Source organism: Chionomys nivalis, chromosome 11 (assembly GCF_950005125.1).
Source record: "Chionomys nivalis chromosome 11, mChiNiv1.1, whole genome shotgun sequence".
Lineage (NCBI taxonomy): Eukaryota > Metazoa > Chordata > Mammalia > Rodentia > Cricetidae > Chionomys > Chionomys nivalis.
In genome coordinates, this window is record NC_080096.1 from 58,062,781 (window position 1) to 58,085,224 (window position 22,444).

Sequence of the window (22,444 nt, forward strand, 5' to 3'; positions counted from 1 at the left end):
TTATTATTATTATTCAAGAGTAAAGAAGTCAGTTTGTGTTTGCTTAAAAGTTGATAGTAACAGATAGGTGATAGATAATGATATACTATAGGATAGAAAGATGATAGATAGATAGATAGATAGATAGATAGATAGATAGATAGATAGATAGATAGATAGATAGATGGATGGATGGATGGATGGATGGATGGATGGATGGATGGATGGATGGGTGGGTGGGTGGGTGGGTGGGTGGGTGGGTGGGTGGGTGGGTGGGTAGATAGATAGATAGATAGATAGATAGATAGATAGATAGATAGATAGATAGATAGATAGATAGAGATAATAGACAGATGGATGACAGGAAGAAAGGATAGGTGACATATAGAGGTGTGGAGGTTCAAGAGTCAATGTCGATAATTGTTCAGAATGCTTAATGATAACAGTATATGCTCAATAGTTAGCCACATTGATCATGCATAATTATATAAGTTTGTCAATAATAATCCAGGCCTGTCTGTATCCTGATGTTACTCTACTGTCTGCCTTATATACTGACCTTTCACAAATTACATTTCCTGACAATCTCAGCAGAGTCCAAGCCGTGCCTCTAGCATAACCTTCTGGTATAGCCATCTGCCCTCTTGCATGGTGAACTTCTTTTCAAGTTGTGAAGGGACTTCTCCCTTTAGTCAAATCATGCCCTTTAAGAGACGGTTGGCACTCCCATGCTTGCCTGCACCAGACACACTCGTGAAACATCTGTATACAGACTGCCTTCTTGCATGTAGGAACCTCTTAATCCAGAATCTAGCCAGAGAAGGAAAACACTCCAGCAGCTTTCTGGTCCCACACTACCTCTTCCACCTGTATATGCAGCATCCTCCAAGGGACGGCATCATAGAACACTCAGGTTTTGAGATTCTGCGCGTTTAGATCTGCATTCTCTCTTCTTTCAGTCTTCTTCCTCCTGAGAGTCTTGGGTATAGATGCGATGAGCTGCTAACCTCACCTCATCCATGCTGATTTTCAGAAAGTTACAGGGACAAGGTCAGGAGCCAAGTCAAGGACATAGAATCTGTTGTGTCGCCTCTTTCTACAGATGCCAAGCTAGGATATACCGAAGTGGCCCTGCCTAGATTCCTACTTAAGCTGCTTCCTTCCACCCTCATCAGTGAACTTGCCTGCTTCCCATAGAAGTCACTCGACTTCCAAGTCTAACTTTCAGTCTACAACTACTTTACCCTGTCATTCCTTATCTTGTCGAAGCTCTTCAGGTGCATATGACACCTAACTGTCACAACAGCCATGTATGTCAGATAGTCTTATCCCCATTTCACGGATCAAGTTGCTAAAGCAGAGCAATGAGATCACTTTCTCAATATGATATAGCTGAGAAGAGGCAGTTCAGAAAACCCAAAAACCAACACTGGCCCTGAATTCCGTGGGCTACCATTTCTCAGCTGACTTGATTTCTTCTCTTGTATAATGTTGTAAAAATTAAATGATGGAGCTGGAGAGATGGCTCAGAGGTTAAAAGCACTGCCTGCTCTTCCAGAATTCAATTCCCAGCAACCACATGGTGGCTCACAACCATCTCTAATGAGGTCTGGTGCCCTCTTCTGGCATTCGGGCGGAATACTATATACCTTATAAATAAAAATAAAATAAACCTAAATGATGCTCTCTAACTCTCTCCAGGCAATTTATTGTCTACTCTCTCCATTCAAGGTTTATCTATTTTCAGATCTCTTTCCATTGCCCCAAATATTCATGATGATGGAGATAATCTATTCAAACAAAAGGTCAACCACCAGCTTTGCTTCTGGAATGTGAGCTTCTGTGAGAACATTTCTTTTTTTTTTTTTTTTTTTTTTTTTTGAGTCAGGGTTTCTCTGTTTAACAGTCCAAGCTGTCCTGGAACTAGCTCTTATAGACCAGGCTGACCTCAAACTCACAGAGATCTACCTGCCTCTGCCTCCAAGTGCTGGGATTAAAGGCATGCACCACCTCCCGTCTTGAGAATGTTTCTTACTTGGGTCATTTCTAGTCTTTCTCCCTCTGATGACTCTGTAAAGCAGAGCTGTGGTAGGGACATTGCATCATCCAGGGCTACCAGATCCAGCCAGGATTTTTTTTTTAATTCTTACTTTCTTGAATGATTGACAGAGAGTGTGGCATGAGTACACAGTCTAAAGTCATCTGAGTTTTCTTCTTTCTTTCGCTAAGCAATTATTTAACTTCCCCTCTGTTGGTGTCTTGAGGACTGTGCTGGTACCTGGTAGAAGGAGGAGCCAGGAGATGAGTTTCCATCTAAGAAGTGGTCGGGCTTCATTCCTTCCTATTAAGTTCAAGATTCTGTGCCTGTTACCTCATCTTCCCAGTAGGCTTTGAGGCTTATCCAGCTTTATCTTGGAAAGATAATTAGAATGTGTTTTTCTTATAGAAAAGAACATTGACAGAAAAGGGATACACCACTTTTAAGGAATGTCAATCAAGTCACCTTTCACTCAACTGTCTCAATCCTGGGTTGTTAAAGTTAATGCCAACTAAATATTAGATTCACATTTTAATTAGTCAAATGTCTGGCTTGGGTCACACTTATGACAAAAAAAAATACCTTTATGTTTGCCTACATGTTCTTTATCTGTACTGCTGCCTAGTCTTTGGTATGCCTCCTGGGACTCTGTAGAGGGTTTGAAATAGAAGTTAACGGCTCTTGCTGCAGCATTCTGAATGTTCCTATCTCCCCTCTGTCCTTTGCCCGGTCGCTGGCTCAGGAAACCACTTCTCATTTTCCAGACTTCTCTGTTGGCATAGGAAGTCTTCATGGTGACACACTTGGTTGTATACTTTGCAAGTAATTGCAGGCCAGAGTGAACCACAGGCTTGGCTCACTGTGTGGTCCAACACAGCTGGGCTATGTAACCTTTGCCTCATTTTCACATGCCAGGAAAGGGACGGAGGAGCAAAAAAAGCTGTGCACAGAGTTACATCAAAACTGCACTTGTCATGCAGTGAAATCATCTCCCAGCCAGCGACTTCCCATGGCCAAATGGGGGGAAAAATGATTTAAAGACTTGAATATTTCTAAAATTCTTTCAAATAGGTTATAGGTTTTATTATCTGGGGGCAGAGCACTTTAAAAACCATTATAAGTAGCTAGCAAAATTCCCATGTGCAAGTAGCATTTTCTCTAAGAAAGACATCAGATACTGCATGATCGCAGTTGCTCAAATTCAATGCAGTCACCAAATGACTAATGCGGAGCAATGATGGAGGGGCCCATTCACATTGAATAAGAAATTGAATTACAGAAAACTTTATAATACCCTGGCCTGGGAAAAGAGGGCTGCTTTGTTGGAGGAGGTCTGCTTGTTGGTTCCCAGCCACCTGGGCTAACTTAGACCCAAAATAATCACACAGAAACTATATTAATTAAATCACTGCTTGGCTCATTAGCTCTAACTTCTTATTGGCTAACTCTTACATATTAATTTAACCCATTTCTGTTAATCTATGTATTGCCACATGGCAGTGGCTTACAGGCAAACTTCCCAGCATCTGTCTCCGGCGGCTCCATGGCTTCTCTCTGACTCTGCCGTTCTTTTTCCCAGCATTCAGCCTAGCTTTCCCTGCCTACCTAAGTTCTGCCTTGCTACAGATCCAAAGCAGTTTCTTTATTCATTAATGGTAATCACAGCATACAGAGGGGACTCCCACATCACTGTTTCAGTCACCAAAGCCACAGCCTAAGACCCTTCAGGATGTCCCTTAGGAAGTCTCTTAAATAAGCTAGAAAATTTCTTTGTGTGCTGCCGACTGGCTAGACAGAATTCTTCTGTGTGTTGGCCTTTGAACTGACTGCAGGAATGGGGATTTCAAGTTAGCGCAGTCAAAATTGATAGCATTGATATAGTATCCAGAAATAATGAACTTTGCTAAAATTTAGGGTTTTTTTAAAGTGCACTGTAAGACACCAAGATGGGAGTCTTATTAGTCTTATTCAACATATAATACATTTAAACTTCTCAGATGTTTGATAAATAAACCAACCGATCGGCCATACGCACATCATACAACCGTACACGGTTTCTTTGAGATTTGTTTACCTTCAGTTCACGAAAGCCCCTTCACCGGTGAATTCAAAACTCAGTAGCACATTGTCAGGACTGTGAGCACTAGGAATCACATGGGGTGGGAAGCGGCCTTCATCACCCGCCACCTTTGCGACAGCTACAGAAAAATGGCCTCACCTGCCATGTCTGTGCCACCTACAACGACATGATGTAACATGATGCATATTCATGTCTGCAAATCATACTTGAGAGAAAACTAATGATATCAACTTCCGCGACATGAAACAGCAGGACACCTTGTAAAGGCTCCAGATGTCTCTCTGTACCGTGTTCCTTGCAGAATCTATGTGCTAAGCATGTTCCTTCAGCCTGCCTACATTATGATCCTTCTAGCTTGTAAGTGAAAAATTCAGTGGGGTAAATATTTTTTCTTTCATTCAGAACAAAATGTAGTCTTGGTTTTAATTTTTCTTCCTCAAATAATTACGTTACACGTGCTTTTAAAAATTCAAACTCTCAGCTGAGCACTTTTGCTCTTCTGAAGCGCGCTTTTTATTCTTCCTCGGTTTCATTCCGTTCTTTTTGTCTTCGCGTATCGGTCCGCCTCACAGTTCTTTGCTTCCCGTTTAGCAACCAGGTATAAATTGGCTAACTGTAATGGCGTGTTCTGGCAGCTAATCCCAATGTATGTCCAAAGGCTAAACTAGCTGCACTGGGAAATTTCCCCGGAGGGCTACTCTGTAGAATGTGGAGCCGTTTGTTGGGCTGCCTTTGCGCAATGGGCTCACAGAGTGCCTCTCAGAGCAGAGCGAGAAATCAAAGGACAACTTCCGGTCCACTTCCATTTCCAAGGCCGTTCTTGGCAACCAGGGCACCGGAGGCAGTTCCTTGTGGTATTTTTCAAGAAGTCACTGAGAGATAACCCCCAAAGAAAAGGTTATGGCAAATTTACTGATACCCATGGACTGTTCTGGGAAATTTTCACCACCCCAGAACTTATCTGTATGTCTGTCTGTGTCTGACACACACAGGTTCTACATGGATCTGTAACAATGTTTAGAAACAGAAGGGAACATACATTGCAGTTATTTCAAAGTCCAAAAAGGGATTTCAACAAAATTAAGATCATTAAAATATTTATTGGATGTATGTGAAATATTTAACATCAACTTTATTAAGTAACAAATTTATTAGTCTTAAAAATTATATTGTGCATACTACTGGAACGATGACTCAGCTATTAAGAGCACTGGTTGTTCTTCCAGAGGACCCCAGTTCAGTCCCTAGCCCCCACATTGTGACTGACAGTTGTCTATAACGCCAGTCTCAGGGGACCCCATACTCATGTCTGAGGGAGCTAGACATGTACATGATACACAAACATACATGCATACAAAATACCCATACATATAAAATAAATATATTTTTAAAGATCCAAAATTATCTCATTATATCACACAAGTAAAGAAATTATGGATTCAGTTTTCTTACCTTCCAAGATTTTGAGCATGCCAATCATAAGTGACACATAGACAGCCATCTCTATTTCAAAGGATCCTCTCCACCTATCCCACAAGGGAACACATTGCATATAGAATATGGAAGAATATCATTCTGTTTTTTTTAAGATTTATTTATTTATTATGTATACAGTTTTCTGTCTGCATGTCTGTCTGCAGACCAGAAGAGGGCACTAGATCTCATTACAGAAGGGTCTGAGCCACCATGTGGTTGCTGGGAATTGAACTCAGGACCTCTGGAAGAGCTGCCAGTGATCTTAACCACTAAACCATCTCTCCAGCCCCTGCATATCATTCTTTTTTTTTTTTTTTTTTTGATTTTTGAGACAGGGTCTCTCTGTAGCTTTGGTTCCTGTCCTGGAACCAGCTCTTCTAGACCAGGCTGGCCTCGAACTCACAGAGATATGCCTACCTCTGCCTCCCGAGTGCTGGGATTAAAGGCGTGTGCCACCACCGCCCGGCTTCATATCATTCTTTATATGATGTGTGTTGTAAGATCTAAAACTGGAGAGCGTGCACTGGTGGAGATTTTTCAGACAGCACTGCACCCCTTCTTCACATATATTATTACTACCACAGACTCATGTCTGCCCAGACTCCCTAAGAAGGACCAGAGGTTGCTCAGACGAAGGAGGATGAGGTTCTGCTTTGTTCTTGCTGCAATCACCCATGGTTAGGGTAAAGAGACAGGGGAAGTGAAGCTTGTGGAGCTTCCAAAGAACCTGTACATCATGGAAAAGGCCCAAGAATGGCCCTCACTCTATGTAAGAAGGAAATATCCTTTGAGATAGAAGAGCCAAGCCACCCATTTGGGTCACACCAATGGAATTCCAGTGTGCCTTTTTCTGGTGTTCTTTCTAGGTGGATGACCTGCCCTTCTGTTCAACATTTCCTATCTGAACAGATTTCTTTTGTAGAATAGGACCTGTAATGTGGTGGCGATGAGGGGTGGGGGGTAAGGGGTGGGTTGTCTGGGTTCCATTGTTAAATGGTGGGAACAGGATAAAGGATGGCCTGTCTGGGCTCCATGTGAGATAATCCTGGTCATTAATCCAGTGCCCTAACTTCTTCAGGTATTATTTCATTCACCACATATGGGATAATGAATGTAAACTCCCCCCAAAACATAAAATGTGGCAATTCCCTGTAATCACATCACACAACAATAACTATGCATGACACTAATTCTTGCAGAATCTTTCCCTTTATATACACAAAGATATTACTCACCTTTGTTAGAGCAATGTAATAAATATGATTTTAAAAATAGTTTGCCCTTAATGCATTTCCATTTCAGCATGTATTACTTCATCTCATGTATTTTAATGATTTCATGGTATTTCACTGCATGGCTGGGCCATAGTTGAATTCACTGTCCTTTATTACTAGATATCAGAAGTGGAAATTCAGGTTTGACTTTGGAGAATGGGTCACATATCTAAAATAAAAAAATTAACTGTGTGCCCCTACTTTAACTGAACTCATACCAGAAGTAGAAATAACCATCTCTCATTACCTCTATATTGGTTTAAATGTAAATTTAATTAATTAATTAATTGCTATTAAGTGTAAAGCCTCTGTGGGATTTGTTATTTATTTCTTTGTTTTCTGTTTCTGCCCTTTCCTCTTCTGCAGTCATCTACAACAGGAGACAAGGAAGAGCCATCTTTACCGGTAGGAAGCAGTAGCCCTGCTTGTTCCCGTGCCTGTGAAGAGAGCCTGGCAGGGGTGGGAAGGGGCTCTATGCTTGCAAATCTTCCTCTCCCTTGGAATACTTGTGGTTTGATCCATTGGAGGGGAGTGTATACTTCTGTCCTACAATTATTAACAATTGAACTCTGGCATTCACTCAAATTATTTTTGGTCTTATGTTTCAAAATCTTGAATTCTTTCTTCCATTGGGCCTGAATTTTTATAAGCATGAAAGGGGTAAGAATGTCTAAATTACATTCCAAGGGATGTTGGCTGAAATGTGGGGACAGTGTGGGATCTAATGCTTGAGAAATGTTTTCTTTGTGGGTCTGCATGCACACCCTCTTTGCATTGTTGCATGAAATGTAAACATTCAGTATATGCAATACTGCCTGAAAGAATGCTTAGTGTCTTCCATGGACATAATTCAGGTCTAACGGAGATACACACAGCAGAGTTCTTGTGGTTTCCCAGAATAACCACCGTAGTAACAATGGTTATTATGACAAATTACTAACAACGACCACTTTTTCAGTTGCTCTGCAATTAACACATGACATTTCATATGGTGCTGCCTGGCAAGGAAATGACCTTGTGAGTTTTTGTGTTCAACAAACAGTTATTCCATTTTCACTGGGTTTAAGTCTGCTACCTTTGCCCCTAGAATATTTTGAACCGTGCTGATCTGAAGCCCCTATAACTAAATGCCACAGGGCATTTCTAAATGTTACAGGCTTTTAAGGATGAAAGGGATCACCATGGAAATGTTGGTGACCCTGTAATGTTTCCTTCCATTAACACTCAGAGCAAAGATGTGACATTCTCTGAGCACCAAGAGAATACACTAGACTCAAGGCCAAGGTACAGCTCACACGCCAGCTGCCTTTGAAGAGCTCAAACGGTGTTCATCACTAAGACACCACTATTCTCCTTCATTCACCCCCGAACTCTGATGGGTTAGGAATACAGCTTTAATAGAATTACAATAAAATCCCTGCTGATTTCTCCCTGTATTACATACTGAGATTTTACCCATACTCCAATCTTGCAATAGGTTTTAGTTTTACCAACATTTTGAACCGTGTCCCTGAAAAAGTATTTTCTGGAGTAACAGACATAAGGTCAATAACTTGGAACTGTATTTCTTTTGTGTTGCAATACTCTAAAGATGAGTTGTCCTAAAAAGTATCGCCCTGTCCAAATGTAATTAATTGTGGGGTCTCATGGAAAATCTGTGATGGAGAAGTTTGAAGACTTGGTGAAAATGGGGTTTTGATTTTTCCAGACCATATAAAATTTTCTTGTCAAGTTTTTTGGACCAAAAATTTTAAATTTTAAAAAAAGGAGTAATCTAAGTCAGGCATGGCGGTGGATTTAGTGAGGATGAGGCAGGTAGATGGTAAACGTCTGTGAGTTAAAGGCCAGCCTGCTCTACACCATGAGTTCTAGGACAGTCGGGGCTCCACAGAGAAAATATAAACAAATAAAAAATAAAATAAAATAAATAAAATAATAAAACAAATAAATCAACAAATAATGAATCTGCTCATCGCAGTTCTCCTCCTCAAGTCTGTCTCTGTCCTCTGTGTTCACCACCACAGAGTCAACCACAAAGAAGAACGCCATTTCCAGTCAGGACTAAAAAGCTGTCCAAATAAAGAGGGTTTGGGCAGCTTTGGTTTGATTTAAGACTGTTTGTTTTTGAAGAAAAAAGTAAAAGTTTGTTGGTAACCTTATCTCCTGAAGCTCACTAGGGTCCTCAGATCTCAGTTCCAGCTATCAGAATATAAGGTCACAACTAGAAGGACTCGGTGCCAAGGAGGCTTCTTGGAAGCCAGGAAGCTCTGTCTAGAGACACAATAGGAAAATCCCTTTCAGTTTCTCACTTAACAGGGACCTCAGAGCTTCCTGGGTCAGAGGCTAGCGATAGGAACCCCAGAAGTCATGTAAGACGATATGGTATAGCTTGTCTGGTGACATAGACACAGGTACAAACAAAGATCTTGCTGATAGAATACACAATCTAAAAATTTTAAAGACTGTCTGCTAGGTTATGAAGAGTCTTTAAGAAAAGCAAACCTGGAATCCACGCCCCTATCCAACACTTTCTGTCTGCGTGACCCAGAACCTTATTTCACTCCTCAGAGACTTCAGGTTAATACTAACAACCTCAGGCCCACGAGGCTCATTCTGAGAATGAAATGGAATCCCTGGTGTGAAGCATGCTGCACCCTGCCTGCTTTGTACTAACCTCTTTGGTTAAAAAGAGGCGGGGGGGGGGAGGGGTAAGATGAATTCATTTAGTAGAAAAACCATTTCCATGGGGCGTTTGAAAGGTGCTTTGAAGTTCTTTGGTTCAACTTTGTATGCCCATGTAGCAGAGATGAGTGACCACAGGCTGGGCGAGGCCCCTCTGTGATGCACATGGTGTTCATTGCTGAGAACTAACGGCGTCTTTGGTTTCTCTGCTCAGGCTAAGCCGCGCCTCCAGCGAGGTGGGAGTTCTGCCTCTCTCCACAACAGTCTTATGAGGAATAGCATCTTCCAGCTCATGATACACACCCTTGACCCGCTCGCCGAAGGTAACCGTCAGGCTTGGGCTTGGGATTGCTGTTGGGGGAGAGGAGGGTGTCGAATACTTTGCATGTGTATGCTGAGGTTACACACACCTGCCAAACTCCTCTTGGTTAGCATCTGAGTCTAAATCTTGACTCTGCCACCGGCTTCATTCACCAGTGCTCAGTTCCTGGCAGGGTGGTTTTACGCCGGGAGTAGAATATGAGTTCCATGTGCTGATTCTGTCTGTTGATGCCTTTGGCATAAACACAGTTTGTTTGGAGGCAGGGACAGAAAGGTCTCCCTCCTGTCCGGTATTTCCCTTTATCACTTTCAACAAAATTGTGTGTGAAGATAAATTGCGCATACCCTAAAAAGAATAGGAAAAGAACTCTATTTCTGCAGAGAGCTATGAATGATTTAGAGAGTGATGTTCTCTGAAGACCAGTAACATGGTACTGTTGTCCTGGCAGGTGGGTGGGAGTAGCATCTAAGCATTGAAAAGGCCTTGCATAACTCCTTGAGACCAGTCACTGGGGACCCAAAAGTCCTGGTTCACCTCCCACGGCTATCATAAGAACTATCACAAAGAACCCAGTTTATTATGTCCTTCTAGTTTTACTTAGTCACAAAGCCAAATATGCCTTTTATCTTCAGTTTCATAGGTATCCTAAAGATGATTCTTGTAGTAGGTGGATAGCTGCTGTAACCAAATCAGTGATCAGAACTCTGCCACAAAAAAGGGGTTCAGCAGACAGGTCTACCCTTACGCTCCTGAATCTCATCATCCTTCCCTAGGAAGACACAGGAATTGTGGGGCAAGTAGACGAAGAAGTAGGCACATGTCACTGAAGAGACACAGGAGATCTGATTGTCAGTCATATTGCGTACATCAGGCGTCTTCTGGAAAGTAGACCATTGCCAAGGTCTTTCCAACCTAGAGGTGCTCAAGACTTATACGGTGTAAAGGACAACTGGGCATCTGAAGACCAGTTCCCCAGACCCTGTCTATGCCATTGGACACGAGCCTCTCCTCCGAATAATAAGTGAGGATCCCCGGCCACATCCCACTTCAGAGCACAGAGCATTTCAGTTACAAAGCACCCATTCTACCCCCAGAACAGAGCTGGCTTGATGCTGCTCCCCAAGAAGTTTGGTTTCGCACTCCAGATTCTACCTGATCCCTGTGGGAACAGCCAAGATAGCATCCCTCTTTTCACCCAGTGGTCCAGCTGATGAGGGAATTATCAACCACCATCCTTGTTTCCTTTTATCCCCAACAAAAGGAGTGAAGGAATCACTGTCACCCCTACCTCCTGCCATTACACAGTCATGTGACTTTGGGCAAGTTGGGGTCTCCCTCCAGAATCTGGCTTCTTTATTTATCATTAGCACCTTTCTTCCCTGGGCTCTTTACAGTTGACAGCGTGTTCACGCTTGTGAGTGTATGGCCACCACCGTACTGTGCTATTCTCCTTCCATAGAGGATTGTGTGACCAACAGAGCCCCCAGTTGTGCCTACTGCTCACCCTTTCCCGTCATATTCTTCCAGCCATCTTCTTGCTTCCTCTGCAGCTCCAGAGCTGGTTCTCTTGCGTAACTTCCACCTGTTTCCCAGGCAGCGGTCCAGGTCATCTTTAAAAGTCAACCCGGTTATGTAAGCGCCTACTTAACAACCTTTGCTGGCTTACTAGGGTTCTTAGGAAGCTATGAGGCCCTCACCACAGTCTCCAGGGTGTGTTTCTCATTGCAAACGTTTGGAGTCCCCATATTCTGATAGCTGCTCTCACCCATCTCGCCATCTTTCCTGTTCCTGCCACCAGAACATTGTTCTTTCCCTCCACCCTTCTCCCACCTTCCCTTGCTCTCCTCCCTTCTTTTCCTCAGCCTTCTGACCATCCATGACAAGTCAGGGCCTTCAGTCCTCACCTGTGCATGCTCCCGCTCTGCTTTCTTTACAGCACCCCTTGCAGCCCCTGAAAGCCAATTCAGGCTTGAGGTTGTCAATGGAGCCTTTAGGTGTCCAAAGGGGTTATCGTGTCAATGGAGCCTTTAGGTGTTCAAAGGGGTTATCATGTTCGTGGATTATCTGGGAACCATTTCTTCTACCCCCTATTGCCCTGGAGACTCAACTGAGAAAAGAACAGTTGTTTCTGTCCCAGCTCTGTCATGGCAGCTTGCTGAAGAGTTTGGGTTTCTGAAAAGGCAGTATTCTATGGTAAAGAGAAAAGGCTCCAAGCCCGAAGCCTCTGGCTCTGGATCCCACTTCTGCATTTACTAGCTATGTGACCTTGAAGAGCTTATGTACCTGTCTCTACCTCCTCAGTTCCTTCATCTATAAAATCCCAGTGATAATGATGTCTGCCCTCTAAAGCTGCCATAAGGATTAGAGGCATGAAGACAGAGAACACAGCACACTATCGGGGAGCTAAGCAGGTTTGAGGCTGTTCGCATACGTTATTGTGATAAGCATGTAGTAGTCTAGTGGGGAGCAGGGGGAACCTTTAGGTGTTCAAAGGGGTTGTTGTAAAAACAAGCTCTCCTCCTCTACCAACCATCCACCCAGTTTTCTCAGTTCCCCAATTCTCCGTCAGAGAAACCATTGTTGTCAGGTTCTCGGAGCTCCTTTCAGAGAAATTCTATCTTAAGTAAATGTGTGTGGGTTGTCTGTATGTCTGTGTGTCTGTGTTGTGTATGTGTTGTGTGTGTCTGTGTGTGTTGTTTGTCTGTATGTGTTGTGTTTGTGTATTATGTGTGTCTGTGTGTGTTGTGTTTGTGTGTCATATGTGTTTGTGTCTGTATGTTGTGTGTCTGTATGTTGTGTGCTGTGTATGTTGTGTGTATTGCATGTTTGTGTGTGCTGTGTGTATGTGGTATGTGTATGTGTGTGTGCATTATGTGTGTGTTGTGTGTGTCTGTGTGGTGTGTGTGTCTATGTGTGTTATTGTGTATGTATTGTGTGTTATGTATGTGTTGTGTGTTGTGTATTGTTGTGTGTGTTATGTATGTGTGGTGTGTGGTGTGTGTGGTGTGTGTGTTATGTCTGTGTTGTATGTGTCTTGTGTGGTGTGTGCGGTGTGTGTGTGTGCTGTGTGTGGTGTGTGTGTGTCTTTATCCAGAGGTCTGAGCAGTCGAAGTATCTCTTTAGTTGGGAGGATTCAGTTTCTGAAAGGACTTGTTTTTGTTTTCCTGCGTGGAGGGGAGGTTGTGTTTTGTTTCTGTGAGATAAGGAAAAGTGAATCTGGGTTGTCTCCATCTGTGATTTTCCAAAACACCTGGTCCTTGTGGAGCTAAGCAGCAATTAAGCTGTTTGTCCTGCTGCTGTAGCAAGAGGCACCTTCCGAATCTGGGCACCAGCTTTCAAGGTGAAACCTCTCCCTGAAAGGCAGGGGCTCCCGGAGCATGAATAGGAGAATAGGACTTGAGTGACTGAAAAATACAGACAGCACTTTAACGCTTTAGAATTGCTCCATAGCACAAAGCCAAGCAAACAGCTTGCTCTGCTAGCCCCTCCCCACCAACAGAATTCACAATGCCTTTCCATTTCAAGACGAGCCAAAAACTTAGCCTGCTGCTTTCCCATAAATAGTCTTATTTCCTATAACTATTACACTTCTACTGTACCTCTCTTAGTATAGGTTTCATCACTGAATTCATGTGTCCTTGTGCAAATCTACAACTTCTGAAGAATATAGAACATGCCAGTTCTGTCCCCAGGTTGACGCTGTGAAAATTACAACAGCTTCCATAGGCAGACAGTTCACTGGTGCTCCTGGCACTGACGGGGCTGAAAGGCACATGGGCACCACTGGTGTGCAGCCGGTGTTCCCAAAGGGAAGTATTGGGAAGTATTCAGTTTCATTGTAAACATTTAGAACAGATGGCCTGTAGGAACATATTTCCCAGTCTCATCTGTGCCACACAGGTGGGTTGACAGAACCCTGGCTGACATCTTTGATCAGCAGCTGGTTTGGCCTCTGGGCCTGAGTACCACAATTACAACTGTGTGTGCATATACCTTCCATTGATAGATCACAAAGCACCCAAGACCCAGAGCCTGACTTTAAGATTTGCTTTGGAATCAGCTGGGTGGTTCTTCTGTTCCATATAGTGTCGATGGAGATTATGTAGTGATAACTATCTAGCCAGCAAATTGGAAGGTCCAAGAGGGACTTCCTGACATGTAATCTTTTAAAGGAAGATCTCTGACTCTCCATGGTCATCTCTGATCCTGTGTACATAGCTTGATGGCTAAGAGCTCCAGCGGACGGTCTAGGAGCCCAGCCTCAAAAGTACCAGGACTTCACTTTCCCTACATCCCTCTGTCCAGCATCCCAGAGCTGGCCCAGAGCGCAAGAAAGGAATGCAGCTCTGCTTCTCAGGACAGCAATACCAGGAAGCTTGAAACACAGGCTGTTTTGATCACCTGTTTGTGGTTGTTTGGAAGTAATGCACACTCTGAAGAGGGACAATCCACACTCAGTCTGCCAAACGAAACTGACCTGTGTCTTTTCAGGAACACAAAACTATGAGCATGTGTTGTTCATGAATACAAAGTCTCAGATTCTGCCTAAGGTTCTTAAGATAGTTGAAATAGACCAAGATAGCCAGGCAGTGGTGGCGCACGCCTTTAAACCCAGCACTTGGGAGGCAGAGGCAGGCGAATCTCTGTGAGTTCGAAACCAGCCTGGTCTACAAGAGCTAGTTCCAGGACAGGCTCCAAAACCACAGAGAAACCCTGTCTCGAAAAACCAAAAAAAAATAGACCAAGACAGGAGCATTGCTGCTAGCTCCAGGCCACTCTGGGCTACAAAGTAAAACCCAGTATCAAAAACCAAAAATAAAAAATCAAAAAGAACAGAAGAGTAATGTAGTTCAGCAGCAAGGAGAATGAATCACAACATACAACAAACCCATGTGGAAGTTCATTGATGGGGGTGAAAGAGGAGGTCGTGATGGCAGACCAGGAAAGGGAAGTGATGAAGAGTGAGCAAGGAATGGGCAGAGCTTGCTTTAAAGGGGGGCCTTTGTGCATACATACAGAGCCTTACACAGCCATGTAACACATGCACATAGATTATGTAGTAACATACGGCTATAGGACCCTGGGCTGACTAAGTATTTGCCTGAGTACTGACAAGCACATCCCGCCAGGTGGCAGAGGGCAGGCCAGCATAAAGCTATTTATTATAAAAAAGTGAGGAGTTTGAAGGGATAGCTGTAGTGGGAGCTGTGGGCTGTGTTCCTGCCGCCCCAGCTCCTGGTCGCCTGGCTAGCTTATGCCCCAAAATAACGACACACAAACTGTATTCTTTTAAACACTGCCTGGCCCATTTCTAGTCATGTGTGTGGCACCTTGAGGTACGCTTACCAGGAAGATACTAGCCTACGTCCATCCTGGGTCCGAGCTTATCGCGTCTGCTCTGGAGCACAGCGGCATGGCGTCTGCCCCAGAGAGGAGAGCTATCGAGTCTGAGCTCACTTCCTCTTCCTCCCAGCATTCTGTTCTGTTTACTCCACCCACCTATGTTCTAACCTATGAGGGCCAAGCAGTTTCTTTATTAATTAACCAATGACCTTCCCACATTAGATAGCAGGTGGGACAGGGATGAGGGTGTTGAGTTCTTGAGACTACTTCCAGCTGACCTGAGGGTGTCAGAGTCTGGGGGGGAGGGCACCTGAGAACAATGGGGAACTGGCCACGTCCGGGAAACCATCTAGTGCAGTTTAGACCTGGCAAGATGCCATTCCAAAGTGGATCTGAGTCAACTCCCTGGAGTTTACAGGAATTTTTTGAGTTTGTGGAAAGATGAGTTTTAGACACATATAAAATAAAATAAAATAATAAAACCAAAGGGAGTTTTAAATCCCTAACTTGTGGCCATGATAATATAGTGGTTTAGTTATAATGAGCAGTACTCTGTCAGCTAGATTAACAGCTTATCAGAATCCTATTGGTCAGTGTTTTAAGTTACAACAGTAACAGAACAAGAAAGAGGAATCCAGACCACGTCTCATTCTTTTATTCATCTCAAATCACTTTCTCCTTATCACCATCTTTACATCAAAGAATCTTAAAGCCCCCATTCCTTCCCCCATCATCATGCCATCTCCTTAACACTCAGGAGATGCAGGCGGTTGATTGCTGAGGGAAGTCATTGTAGAGTTAGTACCTTTTAAAGAAAGGGTAAGAAGAAGTTGCATTAAAATCTGTTCTGTGAGCCTCTTCTCTGAATATTGGGGGGGCAGGAATACCTCTGGGGTGCTGTGGTTCTCAGCACCTGGACATGTTTGGTAGCCTTGCACCTCCAGGTAACAGCTGCTAGTCCTGTAACAACAGCAGATTAGTTGTTTGAGCAGAGATTTTTGAACATATCATTGGGGATACAAGGGAGGAAATTGATGAGGCTTTGTCATTAGTAGAAACAGGAGAATGTAGAACAGTCTAGGGGGAAGGAGAGGGGCCAGGAAGGAAAGTATATGGGGCTCCCAATCTGGTTGTGGGGCAAAGCCTCAGTCTTCTGGAATTGGAAACCAGGCAGTTGATCTCAGTGTCCTCTGAAACTTAAGGGAGCAGGGTCCTGTTGGAGTTGCTGTGTATGAAGAAGGATTAGCTTGAGGTGAAGAGATAGATGGTTTGAGGTGGTATAAGAGAATCCATTGAAGGAGGTCCTCATACTTAGCTTGGAGTTACAAGAATTACTATGAAGGATCCCTGCCATTTAGGGGAAAGGGGTGAGGGGCATTGTTCTGGAGGAGAGAGAAGGACCTGATCCCTTCTGTTGATTGGAGATGGATGAGGTTGATATGTGGTCAAGGCAGGGAGCAGTCAGTAAAGTTTTCTAGGAGGGAACAGGGGTGATGCAGTAATGGGGTGAGTAGGTGATAAGGGAGGGTGAGGGTTTAGATGAGAGACCAGGGGTTAGAACTGGCCACCCATAGATGAGTTTAAAGAGGGAGATGGAAAAGGGTCATGTGGGGAGACCTGGGAGCCTGAAAAGAGCCAAAGTCAAGAGCTTTATCCAGTCAAGGTGAAGTTACTCTGACATTTTAACAAGAATGTTTTCTAAGGAGCAGTTAGTTCATTCTATCTTTACCGAGGACTGGGGAGTGATATGGGATATGAAAATGCCAAGGGATGCTAAGGGCTTTAGATAGTTTGGGGATATCTGAGAGGTGAACTCAGGACCATTGCCTGACTAAAGAGAGGCTGGAATTCCAAATCAGGGGATAATTTCCCAGAGAAAGTCAGAGACTGTCTGAGCCCTTTAGTTAGTGGTAGGGAACACTTCTACTCAACCTGAGATGTATCCACTAGGGCCAGGAGATACTTAACTCCCCTGACTGCAGGCATGTGGGTAAAATCAAGATGGCAGTCAGTCCCTGGGAGGAAGCCCCTGGCCTCGTGGGTAGGAAAAGGGAGACTATGATACCTGGAGTTGGGGTCTGACATCTGACAAGTTTTACAAGAGGCAGTAACAGTTCTTAAGCAATGCAAGTCCTCAGAGTGGGTTGGAGTTGTCTCACTGACAAAATGAGACAGCCCTAGCTATTAGGATGGAAGAGCTGGTATAGTTAGGACAAGATTTGTCGAGTGTGAGAGGGTGACTGTGGGGATATGGGTTGTAGTGTATGAACTCTCTGTGGTAAATGAGGTGATTCTGGGCCTTGGAGGGCTGCGGCTCTAGCTGCCTCATCAGCTCAGTTGTCTCTCCTAGACATGATGGAGTTGTGGTTCTGATGAGACTGGCAACGAATAATTCCTACAGCTTTGGGGAGATGGGAGGCTTTTAGCATGGCTACAATTTGACCTGAGTTAGTTACGAATCCTCCTTTTTTTGTAAGTAGCCTGCACCACAGCAACATGAGACGAAGGATATGAAAAGCATATTTGGAGTTCGTGTAAACATTTAGGGGTTGTCCTTGTGCCAATTGGAAGGCACGGGTAAGAGCTGTTAATTCAGCCTGTTGATTAGTGGCATGGGCAGGGAGTGCCCTAGTATCTGATGCTATGGCACAGCCTGCTTTTCGGGTCCCCTCATGTGAAAAGGAGCTGCCATCTGTGTACCAGGTATAGGTGACCTGAGGCAATGTGCCCTCCTGTATGTGTGAAAGATGGGGCAGTAGTTGCTCTAGGGGTTCAATGCAGGAATGAGATGACTGGAGAGTGGTCAGTGTTGGGCCAAGGAAGAAGATTTGAGATATGGAGGGGTGGGCAAGATTGGAAAGTAAGTGTAGCATCTTCTGCTAGTGCCACCAGGAGGGAAAGAACCTGGGAAGGAGAGCGTTCATAAGCCTTTGTAAGTTAGGAGATGGGACAGGTTGTGGCAGGAGAAGATAGTGGTGGGTGACCCAAATTTTTTTGATTCATGAATAAAGAACTCAACAGCTGCCAAAGCACATAGGCAGGGTGTCCAGCCCTGGGTGGTAAGGTCTAGTTTTCTGAACAGGTGTGCTATAGGTGCAAAGGAATGTCCCAGCTGGTGGCCTAGGACCCCAAAGGTCTATCCCTCCTTTTCTGTTTCCTAGAGAGAAAAAGGAAGAGTTAGGCCTGGGAGATGAAGAGCTGGAACCTGGAGAAGAGCCTTTTGGAGCTGCTGAAAGGGCTTAATAATGGGATTGAGGAGGGGCTCATGTGGAGGACTAAGGAGCAAGCGAGGAGGGAAAAAGAGGGGATCTAGGAACATAAGAAGCCAACTATTTGTAGGAACGATAAAAATTTCCTCTTTAATAGAGGGGACTGCAAGAGACTGGATTAGGTGTTTCTATATAAAGTAATGGCTTTGTAGGTTGGGGTAATGGTTAGTCCTAAGTAGGTCACCTGAGGAGTGGACAGTTGGACCTTAGAAAATGAGACTCTATAGTCCCAGCTAGACAAGAAATTTAGAAGAGCAGGGGTATTAGTTTAGCTAATTTGTAAAGACAGACTACAAAGGACAGGCAATATCAACCACACACTGTATGAATTTAGACTTGGAGAGAGACAAAGAAAGTAGGTCAGAAGCTAGAACCTGGCCAAATATGTGTGGGCTGTCCTGGAATCCTTAGGGTAGAATAGTTCAGGTGAGCTATGCAGAGAGTGTCAGGGTCAGTCTAGGTGAAGACAGAGATGTTTTGAGGCTCAGAGCTGAAAGGGATAGAGAAAAAAAAGCATCCTTGAGATCTAGAGCTGAGAAATGAGAGGTCCCTAGAGGGGTAGTGGAAAGAGGGATATAGAGAATTAGGCACCACAGGATAGAGAGGGACCACAGCAGCATTAATGAGCTGGAAATATTGAACCAAGTGGTTCAAGGTTTCTTAACTGCAAGTACAGGGGTGTTAAAAGGAGAGGATGTAAGACAAAGTCATTTTTTTTCCCTTAGGAGGTCAGAGATGAGAGGCCCTGGAGTGGGATTGGCTACTGGGCTTGGTTAATGTACCATGTAGGGTCCTATAATAGGATGAGGATGGATGGGGAATGGTTTCTAGCAACAGAGGGGTTTTAAGGGTCCACCTGGAAGACTGGCAGAGGAAACGACATGTTGGAACCAGTAGGGTGGGTGTCTAGGCGGGGAGACGGGTTGCTGGCAAGACTGGGGTCAGATGAATGGGGGAGCAAAAGAAATAGAAGCTCCCACTTTGGCTAAAAGATCCCTTCCCAATAAGGGTACAGTATTGGTACAGGACAAGTTGGCACAACCAAAAATGAATGAGTAAGAGGAATATCCCAGAAAATGCAACTGAGCGGTGGGGTCTGATGAGGTCATAAGGCTGTTTCCCTACCCCAAAACACCTGCAGGACTAAGTATGTGGGCCACTGTCCAAGAGGAAAGAGATGGACTGCCCTGATACTGTGATGTCTACCCATAGTGCCCTGTCAGAGATGATAGTGGTCGGATCAAGAGAGCCCGGGTCCTTTCATTGTCCATGACCAGATCTAGACGGTCAGCTGGAGGCTGGTCTTCATTTGATGTCCCCATGCCACTAGGTGCGTGGGAGCAGTCTGACAGTGTCCCTCTTGATATCACTTTAAACATGGCCCAGGTGGCCCACAGGGATTAAGGCAAACCTTGGCCCAGTGACCATCCTGGCCACATTTGAAGCAGGGACCCAGTTGTCCTTGAGTCCCAGGAGGCAAAGGAACCTGGGAAGTCACTAAGGCCTGTCGGATGGCCTTGGCCAGCATTTGGTATTTTTTGTTTACGGGCTTTCTCGTCTCTTCCATGGTACACTTTAAATGCCAGCGCTAAGGCTTCTGCCTTTCGGGTCAGGGGCCCCCTCACCAAATACTTAAGTTTGGCCCTAATGTTGGGAAGCTCTAGGAAAAGAAATAGGTCATAAGGAGTTGTCTGCCCTCTGGGTTTTCGGGGTGTAGGTTACTATATTGTAGGAGGTGTTCTAGGAACTGAGATGGATTTTCCTGTCTGTCCTGAACAATTTTCTGGAGTTTCTCATAGTTAGCTGGTTTAAGGGCAGTCTTATGGAGACCCATCAGGAGGCAGGTTGTAAACTGAGCTCTAGCTAGAGTGCCCTCTGGATACTACAGTCCCATTGGGGGGTCACAGTTGGGGACTGTCTCTGCCCTGACTAGATGTGCTGCATTAGTTTGATGAATATCATCTGTATGGGCTCTGCCCTGTTCCCAAACTCACCTGTATTCCTCAGGGAGTAGGTTGATAGCTAGGATTTTAAATAGATAGACAGATAGACAGACAGACAGACAGACAGACAGACAGATAATAGATAGATAGATAGATAGATAGATAGATAGATAGATAGATAGATAGATAGATCATGAAAGGTGAGACTATACGATTGTGTAATATACTGGAACTCTTTTATGAAAGCGGTAGGGTTAGATGTATAAGAACCTGGTTTTTTTTTTGTTTGTTTGTTTGTTTGTTTCTATTTGAAAGAGTTCTGCCAGTGAGAAAAGGACATGTATCTCAACCAGTCAATCCACTCCAGCTACCTCTCGCAAGGGGAGAACTGTGGCCAGGTTGGTTTGGGGTTGGTTTGGGTAGGGTGGGGTCCCATAGCAGTGTGAGGATGAGTAACAGGAAGGGTGAAAGCAGGTGAGAATCGGGTGGTTGAAACAGCCTCAGCCCCATTGCTGGAGAGGAGGAAGAAGCTAGAGGAACTGATGGGCAGTTGTGTTGAAGACAGAATGGTGGGGTTTGTTAGCAGGGTCCAGGTTAGTGGGAGGTTCTTCTAGCTCAGATCGTATAGCTAGGAAGACATTAGATGGTGAAACATGAAGAAAGAGTTTGGAATTGAGGTAAAAAAAAATGATTGTATATAAAGTAACTCCTTCCATCTAACCATCCACTGGCAGAAGTTAGAAAAGTCCCATAAAATTTCAGGTTCTAAACTGCCATTAGTTGGACATTTTGAGTTGTTATCTAAGGGGTATTTGGCCCATTTCTGAGTACAAAGGCAGATGAGTTTAGAAGCCTTTAAATAGGGCATTAAGCGTGGGGGTTTTAGATTTTCTAGAAGACATCCCAGAGGAGTGAATGGGCTTATATTTTTGGAAAGCTTATTCCCCACGAGTAAGGCAGAAAAGGAAAACATGAGATCCATTGGCTTCTTATCAAGTGAGGATGGAGCAAGAAAGGCACTGGGGGGGTGTGGATCAAGGGACTAAGTGCAAAGGACACTTGGGTCCAAGAGATGAGAAAGACACAAGCTACCCTGTGAGCTGTCGTGTGAAGAGTGGGAGCTGAGGTGCTAAGCCCAAGGGACACTCAGGTCCAAGAAACGATGCCTCACTCACGGGGGATGGCCAGAGGTGGTTGTCGGCAAAAGGGGCCAGCCGTAGCCCTGAAGGCTGTGACTGGGGGTTCCCTCACTTTCAAGGACCAGAGGGGTGCTGAAGGTGCAGCAGTCAGAGAAGCATTTATGCCAAATGAGAGAAATGAAACTCACCAATTAGCCAATGTTATGCCAAAGGGGCTAACAGATGAGTAGCTGGAGAGTTGACTGTTGTTCAGGGTTCCACCACTCAGAGCACCAGGAGGGCTGGTCAAGTCTCACAGCACCAAATGTTGTAGTTCAGCGGCGGTGAGAACAAATCATGATTTACAACAAACCCACATGGGAGTTTATTGATCGGGTGAAAGAGGAGGTCATGACAGTCAACCGTGAAAGGGAAGTCATGAAGAGAGGGAGGAACGGGCAGAACTTACTTTAAAGGGGGGGCCTTTGTGCATGAGTACGGAGCCTTACACAGCCACACAACACATGTATGTAGAATAAGTAGTGACATCCGGCCATAGCACCCTGGGCTAAGTATTTGCCTGAGTACTGACGAGAGCATCCCAGGTGACAGGGACAGGCCAGCATAAAGCCTGAATGCTAACAAGCAAGAGAGAAAAATGACTGAAATGCATTTATTTTCCTTTATGCGATAGTCCTGGGGGACCAGAGTTCTCAGTCTTTGAGATTACACCATGCCTGTCTGAACTGATCCCTCTAATAAACTCACTGTTCCATATTGATTTTAACATTTTTCTAAACAAGCCATCTTTATTAACCTAAAACTTGGCTGCCGGGGGAAGTGTTTTGAAGTGTAATGTCCCGTCTTCTTTGAATGCATCTGAAAATTAAACACGCACATTTGCAGGGTGCTTGGTGCAG

At 44.4% G+C, this 22,444-nt stretch overlaps 1 protein-coding gene across 4 annotated transcripts in view; it reads left to right on the plus strand.

Moving 5' to 3' along the window:
* Nucleotides 1-22,444, plus strand: part of Slc24a2 (solute carrier family 24 member 2) — a 255,169-nt gene that overhangs the window by 147,363 nt on the left and 85,362 nt on the right. For all 4 annotated transcript variants that reach the window (XM_057784053.1, XM_057784051.1, XM_057784052.1 and 1 more), the window contains exons 3-4: nucleotides 7,214-7,252; nucleotides 9,744-9,852. In XM_057784053.1, coding sequence (XP_057640036.1) covers nucleotides 7,214-7,252; nucleotides 9,744-9,852 — 148 coding nt within the window. The remainder of the gene's footprint in view (nucleotides 1-7,213; nucleotides 7,253-9,743; nucleotides 9,853-22,444) is intronic.